This window comes from Symphodus melops, assembly GCF_947650265.1.
Source record: "Symphodus melops genome assembly, chromosome: 23".
NCBI lineage: Eukaryota > Metazoa > Chordata > Actinopteri > Labriformes > Labridae > Symphodus > Symphodus melops.
Genome location: NC_136713.1, coordinates 6,714,719 through 6,727,531, shown reverse-complemented (window position 1 = coordinate 6,727,531; position 12,813 = coordinate 6,714,719). Strand labels below are relative to the sequence as shown.

At 43.1% G+C, this 12,813-nt stretch overlaps 1 protein-coding gene across 1 annotated transcript; it reads right to left on the bottom strand.

Annotated features, from left to right (window-relative positions):
* Positions 1 to 9,199: 9,199 nt before the first annotated feature.
* Positions 9,200 to 12,386, bottom strand: LOC306818557 (uncharacterized protein). Its single transcript, XM_079336220.1, has 6 exons — positions 11,970 to 12,386; positions 11,522 to 11,626; positions 11,094 to 11,224; positions 10,692 to 10,853; positions 10,324 to 10,550; positions 9,200 to 9,749 (listed from the first exon to the last, which is right to left on the bottom strand). Exons 1-6 carry the CDS (start codon positions 12,034 to 12,036, stop codon positions 9,647 to 9,649), a joined length of 795 nt encoding a protein of 264 aa, XP_079192346.1. The 5' UTR covers positions 12,037 to 12,386; the 3' UTR covers positions 9,200 to 9,646.
* Positions 12,387 to 12,813: the final 427 nt, after the last annotated feature.

Genomic DNA, 12,813 nt, shown 5'->3' with positions numbered 1-12,813 from the left:
GATACCAAACAGGTTTAATCTACAAGAGATCATGTTTTTCCTCTCCCCCTCCACCTGAGTGGGCTCAGTCTGAATTTAAGGGGGGGGTTTTCTTACGGGGATAGGCCCACCCTTCGAAAATAGGATGGCCTTCATGTTAATAGAATGAAGTCTCAGATGTTGGCTGAGAATATTAGCTCCTGCCTGTGATGCTCCAGTCTTGCAGGAAAGGTCGCCTGCCCTATAACATCTCCGTTTGATGACACTTCTTCGACCATATTGCGAAGTACAAAACTGACAGAACCCAGAGGTTACCGCAGCTTACATGCTCAGAATATCAAGAAGCTGCCTTCTTCAGTCGGATGTTATAGGTAAGAAAAACAACCTTTAGTTTGGTCTCTTTTGGCACTTGAGTCAAGTTAATGCAATTTATGGTATAATGATTTAAACAAGTGGTGGTTAAATTCTATAAAAAGTTGCCTCAATAAATGTTACAGTAAATATATACACTAGTATTGACTCTTGTAGGCAGCTCTACAATTGATTTTATTTTTTCTCCCACTGCTCATCTTCCAGGAGGAAATCACACTTTAAGTTCACTTTATTGCTCACAGCAATAATAGATAGAATCACTCATTCAATCAGGAAGGTATTTGAATTAATGTATAGTGAGGTTTGACCGATTGGATTTTTGGACCGATACTGATATCAAGATTCGCATAGAGGAAAATATCCAATACCGAATGTAAGTGAAATGCACTTTACTCAGTTTGATATCAATGTGCAGTACTGAGGTCAAATTGATGAAATAAATATATTTTAAAAAGCAAATTGCAGAGAGGCATCTCATGCCTGACTCTGGCTCAGCCACTGTCTGTCTACTTGGCCGCCCTTTCTCGTGCAGGTTAATCTCCTAAACTGACCAAAAGGTTAGCCAATGAAAGACGTGCATCCATGAGTGAATGAGCAGTACCATCCCTTGGTGGCAAATCATCAAAAATACAATTATCAGTGTTACAGGATATTTCAGTCTGTCACTTCTTTTGGCTCTGTTTTTTTTTTTTGATTAACACAGTTGCTGCTACGATTGCGGCTGCAGCTGGATGGGTTCCATTTTTTCCAAGATGCTGATTGATGTCACTCATCCCAGGTCATTATTACAGAGGTGTGCGCTGTCTGTTCCTCTGTGGAGATGGCAAATATCAAAATGCACTTAAGTGTTCCTTCAGTGAGGTAAAAAAAAAGGGGTATGAGAGCAAAGCGGCACCTCGATGGTTGTTTGGCTTGTTTTCTCGCTGCTATCCCTGCTCGCCTCTGAACACAGATGGAGATTCATCTGTTGTCTGTTCCCTCTTGACTCGTTTTCCTTTTCTATTCCCATCTTCTTGTGCTCCCCCTCCCCTCCCCAGGAGCCTGTCTGCCAGCAGAAGCCCTGTACCTCACCGTGCGCTTATCAGACAGTTTATCCTTTTCCTGCGGGCGCCGTGCTCCATCTGTGGCTGTGACAGCCAATCACCACGCCGAGGGTCCATTCCAAGCCGTGATTTAGACACCCGGCCTTGCCAGCGATGCTCTATCAACCCCCTCTGTTCCCTCTCTCGTGTGGATTTCTCACACACACAAGGTGCTTGGTCCCTTTTTTTTTTGCACGCACAACAACTCCAACCAATGCATGAAAACATGTCCTTTGTCACCCTGACATATTCCCCCCTTTACATTTCAGGTTAGTCATAAAATATGTCCATACAGATGAGACAGAGACAGTGAATGTACTATAATAAATGTAAAGAAGAGCACTAATGAAAAGGCCCCATGTTTGCATCCTCTCTGCTTTGACTCTCCGCCTTAATAGCAGGGCGACAGTTGTATCGCTCAGCCGCAAACATCCTAAAGAGGTGCATGGCTTCATCAATATTTTACTCAGTGGAGATAGTAAATAACAAGCCAGGCATTTCCAGACAACAAGAGCAAACAGAACACAACAAGAAAAAGAGGGAGCGAGGGATGAAGAGGCAGAGAGCGAGAGGACAGTTGTCTCCAGGGAGTCAGACACAATCGCTTGCCCTGTTTTAAATTGTCAAGTTGGCTTTATCCGGTTTTATTACCAATAGAAGACCGAGCGCCCCGATAGGCCGAGGCAGATCGACAGAGAAAATATGTTGATGGGGAAGCAATAAAGAAGATTTGAGGCCAAATGTCTGCTGCTCAAAGAGAAGTACAAAATAGAAAAAAAAAAAAAGGTTTAAAAAGTTGTTTGTGCAGCAAGGTACAAGCAGAAAAAAAAAGTTGCACGACTCATCGCAACTGCATAACGTCTAAATCCTCCGACTGAATCTCAAGCCTCAGCTCGCCGTGACAAACACAAGGAAATGAAGTTTCCACACAAAATAAAAGTGAGCCAAGGTTACCTCCCATCCCAGCACAGCAGGTGAGTGAGAGATAAACATTTGTGCAAAGTCGGGCCGGGTCTAGTCAAGCGGATGCTGCTCCTGGTTCATTTGCAGTTGCCAGCGATGTGTTAAATGGCCATCTGTGATGGGGTGAGAGCCCCTGTAATGACTTCCTGTCTGGGAAGGAAGACTGGCGTGCAGGGAGGGCTGAGACACACGATCCGTTTTGAAGAGATGAGAGGTGCAGTCGTGGAGCGGAGAAACAGTAGTGATTATGGTTTCTTCTTCTTCTTTTTTTTTAAATTGATAAATCGCCGGTTTTTGTGGCTTCTGAAGTAACAGTTGGCACACGTCTACAAAGTGTGTCGCCAAAAAGCTTACAAAGGGGAACACTGATGAAAGATATCTGTCTCATTCATGGCAAGAAGGCCGAACAATAGCTGAAACAGTACAGGTTATATGTTGGAAAGACTTGGGGCTATGACGGCAAAAAGCTACCCAACAGCCTGCCACGAACACAAACACTATACCTACCACACCTGTTGTTGCATTCGTGGAAGAAGCAGTGTTTTCTTGTCTGTTTTTCATTGTTGGCCTTGAACGCACCCTCCACAACGTAGGTCAACTCCTCCCTTAGTCCATCCCCCTTAATTAGCTGAGCCATACATAAGGCACCTGTGGCAACATTGCTGCCCTTTCGTGTTCTTTTTGTATTGCAGGCCTTTAATCGGCTGCTGTTTTGCCTCCTTATCGAGTTGCCTGGTGTGGCTGTGTTAGCGCTGCTAGATTGTCATGTACTTTTAGAGCGAACTATCTGGTGTTCATTCTTTTGTTTCTTCCCCATTAGTGAAGTGGTTGCCGGCTGCTGGTGGAGGCTAGGCACACTGGGACACAATAGTTTGCACCCATTTGCTGTATTTGTTTGCCGCGCACATTTTTGGAAGTGTTTTTCGAATAAAAGCAAATTGATTGTAAGAAAACTCTTATACATGTTCCTAGACTGATTTATTTTCCACGTCTGTCTTACTTCGGTTGCCGAACCTGTGCTGCGTTTATTTAAATTAAGGTGTTATAATTCCTGGGCTTAAATTCCCTCGGTGGCGTTGTCAGCTCACTTAAACTTGTTCTTGGTTATTACACTCTTCACCTTGCTACACACGGTTTGTAAAACACAGACTGTTCAGAGAAGAGTAAAATTCAATATGGCAACAACAATGTCAACCCTGGAAATAAATGATTGAAAAGATCTATAAAGCAGCAAGTAAACACAGACACGACACAGCTCCTCATTTACTAAGACAATTATTTGGTCAAAAGAAACTTTTTCTTGGAGTTGCCTGAAAACCACAAAACCAATCATTAACACATGAGTCTGACAGTTGGAAAACAGGAAGTAGGGTAGCAGGGATAAGGGGGTAGGTAATGAGTGTGTGACATAAGACGCAACCACGGTCTTTGCCCCCGAACTTTACTGACGACATCGACAACAGGCTGCTGAAGAACAATTCGGTACTTGAGGAACTGTACTTAGCAAAAACCCCAATGAGGTAAAATATATGTACTCTGCCATTTACCGGAAGCAATTATTCCATTGTGCAGGGAATATGCTTTTAATGTTATATAACTCACAGTTTTCATTCCATAAACAACTTATGGGTAATTATATTCATGAGCATTATCACAGCTTTCATTCACAAACACAACAGATGCTCGACCGTTTGTTTTTTGTGTGTCCGTTCCATTCTCCCCTCAGAGGGCATTTGCTGCATAATTGCCCGTAATCATCCTTTCACCCGGCTTGCTGTGTAATTTTACAGCTTGACAGCTCTCTACTTTTCGCGTTCTGCTTTCAGCACCGTCAGCACTTCCGTGTTCAGGTTTGTGTGGCAGTAATTTAGCTTTCAATCCAGAGCTTTCACGCCCATCGCTGTGACTCATGATCTAAATTTAAATAGGGTCGCAATGTCTGCAAAAGATGGACAGAGGAGGACGTCGTTTCTCGAGTCTGTATCGTGAAAGACGGCTGGATTTAATGAGATAAATGAACTCTAAGAAAAAAAGTTATATTTCTATACTGAAAATTCAATTGACATAATGCTTCTATTTGGTCTTCTTAGACACTTAACTTTGTCAAGATGAGGTAAGTATGTCTTCACACAAGCCTAGCTGTGCAGCGGAGTGAGCAGGAGGAATCTTCTTCCTGCCTGGAAGGAGCTTATTTCCTCGGAAAGAGGCGAAGTGAGGACAGGCGCTGGCCGGGAGCGCTTTTCACTCAGCCATGAAAACAGCATCGCTGTCCCTGCAGCTCGGCTGTTTGGGAGTCAGCCACCAAATCAGACTACTAATGACGCACGACCCAGGGACCGAAACCCCTCCAGGCTGGTCAACGGCTAGCCTCAGTCATTTTAAAACCCCACCACCCAATATTAAAGCGCCTATCTCTGCCGCTCTCACACACTCCCTCAGAGCACAGTGAACCAGAGGTGCTCACCTGTCTGCCTCCTGCTCTTACACCAACATTCTGGGAAAAGGTTTGCAGGAGGACGTTTTATGTTTGTTAATACAACATATTTTTCAATTTTCGTCCCCCATTGCTGGTTTGAAAAATACTCTGACTAAGCCTGGTTGAATTTTGAAAGCCAACGGGAACTTCACCCGTTTAGCACAAAGTGTTTTCAGGAAAGAAATAAAGGCCCTTGGTTGGAAGATATATTGAGAATGCCTATGAGTACATAACTTGAAATTGGTATTGTTTTTCCATATGCACATTAGTATTACACGTTAGTATTTGAGTCACAGACACCTGGAAGTTTTCTTCATGTGATGCAATATGACGCTTTTTGCATCACAGGGCAAAATGAGGGCTGGATTCACAACCATTCAACACTACTACCATGTTTCTAATGATAGAAAGCTTCATGTAAATGGGTGACGTATCCCTTTAAGTCATCTAAATTTTGGCGACACTTCACAGGAAGGAGTATATCATGAGAAATTCCACCAATAAGGGGGTCAAACAGGTCACCTAAGGCTACCTTCAGGGGAAAAGAGAAAGCCAAAGAATAAAGCGTGTATTGACAGCAATGCCCGACTGGCAAAGGCAAAATAAAGCAGCGCCTTGTAAAAACACCAGGCTTGTAATTAATAACTTCACGCATATTTAACATCCTCTTTATTCATGAGCACCTGCTTTGATTGACCCCAGGGGCCCGCCGAATCAACCTGCATTTTAAACACTCTTCAGTCGAGGGATGAGGAGTCAAACATTTCAGTGCCATCTAAAAAAAAAATTAAAAAAAAAAAAAAAAAAAGGAAACACTTGAGATAATTAGTGTGACAGTGTCATTATGTAGTCAATTATTCTCTTAGAAACACATCCGGCTCACTCTTTTTGTCAGCAGTCACAGTTTAATGTCCAAGTCACATAAATGTGAGTCCTTGAGCATGTAAAGTGCATCAGCCGCTAAACTTGTGCCAAGTCCACCTCTTTTTGATGAGGCAGATGGAAGAGAGAGAGAGCAACATTATGACCCGTTTTTTGGGCTGGAAACAGAATTTCTTTACCTAACACGCTTCACTCGGCCAAATCCTCCAGGAATTGATATTCAGGTGGGGAAGACGCTCGCTCAGTGGGCAAAAGTTCAAACCAAGAGTTTGAGTAAAGCTCAGGAGCTTGACTCATCCTTTCGCCACGTTTTTGTCTGCTTTTCACCACTCTGCAGGGTCTTAAAGGAACAACACACCAAAAAAAAACCATAAAAGCCAAGGGATGATCACTTTTATTCAAACTGAACTCGTTTTTTTTAGCATTCAGCTGGCTCATTTCTCTTGACCTTTTGCCACAAAACAAATTCCTCAGTGACTGGAAAAACTCTGGCAAGCCTCCGCCAAAAATACTGGGCTAACTCACCAGAAATATCCGCCAATGGATAAGGCATGAAATGTTTCAACAATCCAGAAATGTTTGACACCAAGAGTCTAACAACAGTGAAACAAAAAATGAGATATTTGGTTAAAAAAAAAGAAAAAAAAAAAAGATTGGTTTAAGTGTCCCATTGTGCAGCTGATGGAGTGCCCACTGATTACATTTGAACGTAATGTGGACTGCACGCTGCAATCCCTCAGGGACGGTTCTGAAAATGATGATTTTTAATGTGACGTCCAAAGTCCAGATAATATTGATAGTGCACTGTCTGCGAATTGATTAAAAGAGCAGTTAGACATTTTGGGAAGATTTTTTGTCCACTCTCATGTCTGTGAGTTGAGTACTGATGAGTTGGCAGCTAGCTTAGCACAAAGTCTGGAAACGGCTCGCCTTGCTTTGCAAGACAGACCGTACTAACGGAATCCTCCGAGATCAAGACCAAGGCAAGGCGAGGCCGAGAGAAGACCAAGACACCAGGAAACTTGCAGCCATAACTAAAGAATAAAAATATGAAACTATGAATGAATTGGAGTTATTCATTGTTTTATAAAAGGGCGTTTGACTGTAAATGGGGATGTTGTTTCATTACCATTTCTTCTGTGGTCAATCTTTAAAACAGTTGGGAATTCTTTGCTCCAGCCTCTTTAGAATAATTTCGAACCAAATTGAATATCTCTGAGAGCATTAGTCTTCGTAATGCTCACCAGCAGGGGCGTTTTGTTCCAAACCTAGGACTCCTTTGTTGGGTGTTAGGTCACAGATGGAAACTCTTACAATATGTGCTGTGTAACTAAATGCTCATTTGGGAAACATAACAAATGAATAAATGGCCCTCCAGCTCGGCTTATATCAACAAAACTACTGAATACTCTCCGAGCGTTTCAAAGCACTAATGGATTCGAAAATTACAAGTCGGAAGAGGGCATCCTGAGAAAGTCTTTGCATTTATCATTGTGTAATTGCGGCTTCTTTCTAAAAAGGCTCTTTCAGGCTTTTCTTCAGAGCGGGACAAAAGCAACAGATGTTTAAATGTCACTACACATATCCAGAAGAGGAACTCAGCTATCTAAGACAGTTTAAGTCACGTACAAATTGTCACTGTGTTCCCTTCACGCGCTATCTGTCACTTCTAGGACTCAGTCGAGTTGGTTTCCACAGTCCCCAGGTTCAAACCAGCCCCTTTTTTTAGTGGCTGAAGTTGAATAAAAAGCAGCACAGCCATGCCACCCGAGATCCAGGATTACAAGCCACCAATCTCAATCACAGATTGGTGATTTTGAGGCTCCCCGTCAACGCACTCGCCTGTGCTCCTCGAGGCGTTGTAGGACATATTTGGGGATTCAGAGATGTAACTAACGGTTGGTGCACTTGAACTTCACCGTACAACAATCAAGAAGCTCTCTGATCTTGGTGCTTAAGAAAATGCAACCTTAACAAGAAAAAAACAAACAAACACCTGAGGCGGAGGGGAGCTGTAATGCATCGATTTTTAATACATTTTTGCAACCATTTCATAATAAAGAAATGTCTGCAAACTCTATTCTCTATAACTATCGATACAATTCTTCTCCGTCGCCAAGATGAGTAAAAGTGCTGCTATATATTAAAAAAAATTCTGTCCTCTTACAATCCTCTGTTACTGTTTTTTTGTCGAAGTGTTTGGTGGACTATTAGGGGGCCCAGGAAACCCCGAAGGATGCCACATCAATATTTTCTTTTCATCAATGTCGTAGGTGTTCATGAAAGAGCTGCACCTCGAGCTTTCTCTTAAAGGTGCAAGGAGGTCGATCCACCACCAGGGGGCCGACAGAGGACAGGAGTGTAGTTGGAGACTTGGGGCGCTGCTGTGAAGGTTGGATCAAACGCCTTTCATTGGCCGAGCCTCGTGGGCGGGAGGGATCTAAATTTGATGCGAGCGGTAAATCGGAGCCAGAGGAGAGCGATGAACAGTGGAGTGACACATCGTTTTATCTCAGTTTACAGAACACAAGATCCCAAAATAGACCTGAGTGGGTTGAACATGGACACAAATTGTTTGTCTATAAGTATAAATCCATGAAGACTAATAGCTGTCTGATTCCTGATATTTGACGCTATCAATACCAGCAGAAAATACAGATCACAATAATAAGGATATCACAGTCCAATGTCCAAATATGGGAATGAATAGGTATTATTATGAAGTAACATCACTTAGAGATTGCACAGCATGAAGTCGGCCTGTCAACCAAACACCCAAGAAACCTCCCACTGATCACATGAACCATAAATAGCCTTTTTAAAATGATTTAATATTCACTCGACACAGTGCCATGGCAACAGCTGTGTCTACGGGGGTATTAACGAGGAAGTCTGATTTCGACATTGAAGCCAGTGGATGTGGCTGGAAGATGCAACTTGGGCTCCACTTAGTGGTACAAAAGGGTCACTGCAGGAGGAGAAGTCACACTTTTTGGAAGGAATGATGATCAACTGTGTAAAAGCAACGTCTGCATCCCTAATGGTGTTTAGACAAACACTGCCTGGCTGTACTACAAACTGTGCAGATTTTGAGACACTACAGAAGCTGCATTATTTGAAAACTTAAAATAAACCGGAAGTCTATAAACTTCAGACCCTAAATCCATTTGAGCTACTTCTGTATCATCCAACATGGATATAAACGAGTGAAACATTGTCGTTGCTCGTTCTTGGCCTGAGGATTTCTGGGTGAAACGATCGAGAAGCTGCACGATAGTTAAAGCAGCAGGTTCTCATGATAGACCAGAAATGATGCTTCAATGTGCATGCACTTCACTGTTTGAGTGAACTGAAGAGAAAGGCAGCCGTCATATTAGCAGGCAGCGAGTGCTTGGGATTTTTCTATGATTAAATACTCTTAAAAAATACAAAGGAAACGACCAAGTACAGAGTAACAACTTTATTGAAATTAAGGATGTATTTTATCAAAAATCTTCAAGTTTTCAGGACAAGCAGAAACAGTGCAATCAGAGACAAAGACAACTCTCTATAAACAAGAGACACGCATTAAATACACAGAGAGCCAGAGACGACACAGGCCAAAGGTTCAAGTATTGTGAACGGTAACAAGGACATATATACACACACTCACCCTTAAAGAGGGCAGGAAGAAGTTCATACAAACATTCATATCAATGCCAAAAGGTATTTTATAAAGTTCTAAAAATAGACATTTTGTTCCCAGCGCCACAGGTAGTGTGACATTTTTTCAGTGTACGTTCCTATAAAGGCTTTTATTTTGTAAATCTGAAGCAACTTCCTCGTTGGACATCATTCAGGCAGTTCATGAGGCCCGTCGTTTTCACTTGTGGGGTTTGAAAAGCGTCTTGTGTTATTTTGTGTCCACTGAAGAGTCATCGGCACATCCCACAATCCTTTGCAGCTCTTGGATACAGGGCACAATTGACTGGCTTTGCACCTGAGCCACCTTTAACCTGAAGACAAAAACAAAAAGGGAGCGAGAAAGTCTGAACGTTAACACTTGTGAACTATACTCACGATAAAACCAATCTAGTAATGAAAGCATCGAGTAAAACAGACGGCTCCTTGAGTACAGTACAGGTGCTTTATAACTCATCAGGAGAGACTGACAAGCAACCTCCGAATGTGGACAGAACAGTGTTTTGGTTTAGCTGCTAAACTAAATAAAGGTGCCACGGTATTGAGCTGTGAATGTCACAAGACTCCGCCACCCTTCCGTGATCAAAACAGCTTGGACACATTTCAGGTTGAGCAACCAAACTTTGGCTTTAATATCCTCGCTAATTACTGACATAATCTGACAGAAATGCTGCCTTCACACAGCTTTTATTTTGACAGTTTTAGAGAGGAAATGCATCTTCAGTAAGTCAACAGCAAACTCAGAAAAGTCTCCCTCCTCTAAGTTTTCTTAAACTGAGATCAGGAGTGCATGAAGTTATCAGGTTAGGATGAGAGCGCCCTCTGCTGGATCAAACGTGACACTACCTGACAGACTGCATCATGGGTCATTTAAAGCTGGCGTCTCACCTCCTGAGCAGCTCTCGCCCTCTGCTGTGTTCAGGTTTGTAGTGCTGGAGTGCGGCGAGGCTGTGGGCCGCCAGGATGCCGTAACACTGTTCCCGGAGAGCGTTGTGGCTCGCCGTGTCCCACTGCGGCAACTCGCTGGTGTAGCGCCACGCCACCAGGGTGTGCTCCATCACGGCGTCCCACTCTTTGTTCCTCAGAAGAACCTGGCCCCACTCCTGACACGAAACCTGAGAAGGGACGAGGTGAGAACAAAACTAAGATCAGTTTTATTTTAAAGAGAGAAAAAAAAAAGGCATTGTTGTGCAGAGGCAAAAACTCTCAAGAGGAGACACTTAAACAAACGTGCTGTAGCACCCAGCGATACTCACTTTGAATGCCAGCAGGTGTGGGTATGCCTTTCTGTAGCAGTGAGCGTCCCTGTTGGAGCCGAACCGCGAGTACGGTATGGATCTATAGATATTTGTCTTCTTTAGCTGCAGGTCTTCCTGGAGGTACTTGAGGTCAGCTGCCAGGATCCTGGGCTCTTGGCTCTAAGAGGCAATAAATCAACACTTTTAGATTTGCTCTCTCTCTCTGTGTGTGTAAGTTGAGAGCTAAGAGGCAGAACATTTTGACAACTACAACAACACTAAGAAGACCCTGGATTTGGGGCCACGGCAAACCAACAGACCGAAATCGATCCAGAAAAGGCTGATTTTAGTACAACATGTTAAGACAGATCAACACAGCAGAGAGAAAGTCTTTCAGTGAATATGAGTTAGCGTGGCTACCTGTTCCACTAAGATGAGCGATCTGATGAGCTGTACGAGCTGCTGCTGGGAGAGTGGCGTATGTTGCTCGTCCGTCTTCTCACACTGCTCCTCTAACCTCCCGCTCCACGACCCCTCGATGGACAAGTCCACTGCACAACAACAAGAGGATACGATCAGGACACGGACAGCATCAGAGGACGGGGATGTCACTCTTTGACATGACCCTTCACATAAATGATCCTAAAACACATGATATTGGAAGTGACGTGCAATCAGGAAGCTGTTTGTTACTTTCCAGGACAAGGAAAATCGATCACGTTTCCTGGCTTTTCCCAGGAGTTGTGGGAATGCAGTTTACTGCTTCCTCACTGTGCATATGATTTAATAAGAGATAGAAATACATGTTACATCTGTAGGCAGACTGATGATGTGACTCTGGTACTTACATGATTGAGCACGCCTGGTGTTTGAAGTTGTGTGTCTCCCTCTTGGAAGTGGCGACGGAGCCAAACGAGCACCTAAAATCTCCAAGTAGGACCTCCTCATTCGAGCTGTGCACGAAAGGTTAAAGTTAACCTTAATTAAATGAAAAAAAAACATGCACGTGCTTTCTTTACGACACTTTCAGCTAGTTGTTGTTTTCCCTCCCTACACACAGCGACTTTTAAAGTCTAGAGAGACGTGATATTCACTGCTTAATCCGACTTAAGTCTGGGTTATTAGTCGTGTATTAAAATAGTAGTCCATGTGAAAGTTACAATGTGGAGAAGAAAAATGTCTGTTAACCTTTTGGGCGCGCGCGTGGTAACATTAGCACGATAGCAAAGTGGCGCCTCCTGCACAAAGAGGTTAACTTTGCACACTGAAAACTGTCAAGTTGTGTTTGTTACCTACCTGCAATCTTAGGCTGTGGAGGAGGTATTTCCACCAAGGCACGTCGCGGGTGGCACAAAGCTGCCATAATGGCAAAAAGTTTGTGGGTAGAGATGTAAAGCTAACTACCTGCTAGTAGCCAGAGACGCTACTGTTAGCTGAACTTTAAACCCCACGGGGCACACTTCAATCCCTGAGCCACGATAGTGGGTAAAGTTTGCAGAAAGCGGCTCCTTAAAGGGCGTCGATGCGGGGAACAAACAGCGACAATCCACTGCGAGGCCACACACTCCTTGAAATATAAGTTATTAATTAAAAAAAAACGTGAACGTGTTAAACTTATCCAAGGAAAGCGAGGGAAACTTCACAATTGTCTGTGTGTACAGTACTGATGCTGAAGCGCGCGACACGAGTTGCCGCGCGGGGCGTGGTTTTGCCTTTGATAGCTTCACCGGATTGGTTGAAATCGCAGCATGCGTGAAACACGCGCCGAACATGCAAATAAGGACGCAACGTCGCTCAAGCTCCACCCACAGTGCTCACATCGTTCAAATCATTAGACGTGAGGCAAGAGTCCATGATATATTTGTAAAATGTGTTTTTTTAATAGATTGGAGGAATACTGAAAAAAAAAAAAGCCAAGAGACCACTGCATCTTCAAACGTGATATCATAAATCATTTAAGCACAGTACTGTCCCCCAAAAGCAAAAAAAAAAGAAAAACAAAATGATAATAAAACACAAATAGTTCAAAAATAATTATATTGTATACAGTGGCCAATCTGTGGATATCATTTTCATATATTTAGTGATTGGTGATGAGCTTATAATTTAATATTCTGAAAATCATCTATGCAAAAAAAAA

What these genes read in the sequence shown, in the direction of transcription:
- LOC306818557 (XM_079336220.1), bottom strand. Translation starts at nt 12,036, where the DNA reads ATGGCAGCTTTGTGCCACCCGCGACGTGCCTTGGTGGAAATACCTCCT. An exon ending in CACCAGGCGTGCTCAATCAT is followed by an intron (nt 11,225 to 11,521) that starts GTAAGTACCAGA and finishes GTTGTTGTGCAG; the next exon opens with TGGACTTGTCCATCGAGGGG. An exon ending in CGCTCATCTTAGTGGAACAG is followed by an intron (nt 10,854 to 11,093) that starts GTAGCCACGCTA and finishes ATTGCCTCTTAG; the next exon opens with AGCCAAGAGCCCAGGATCCT.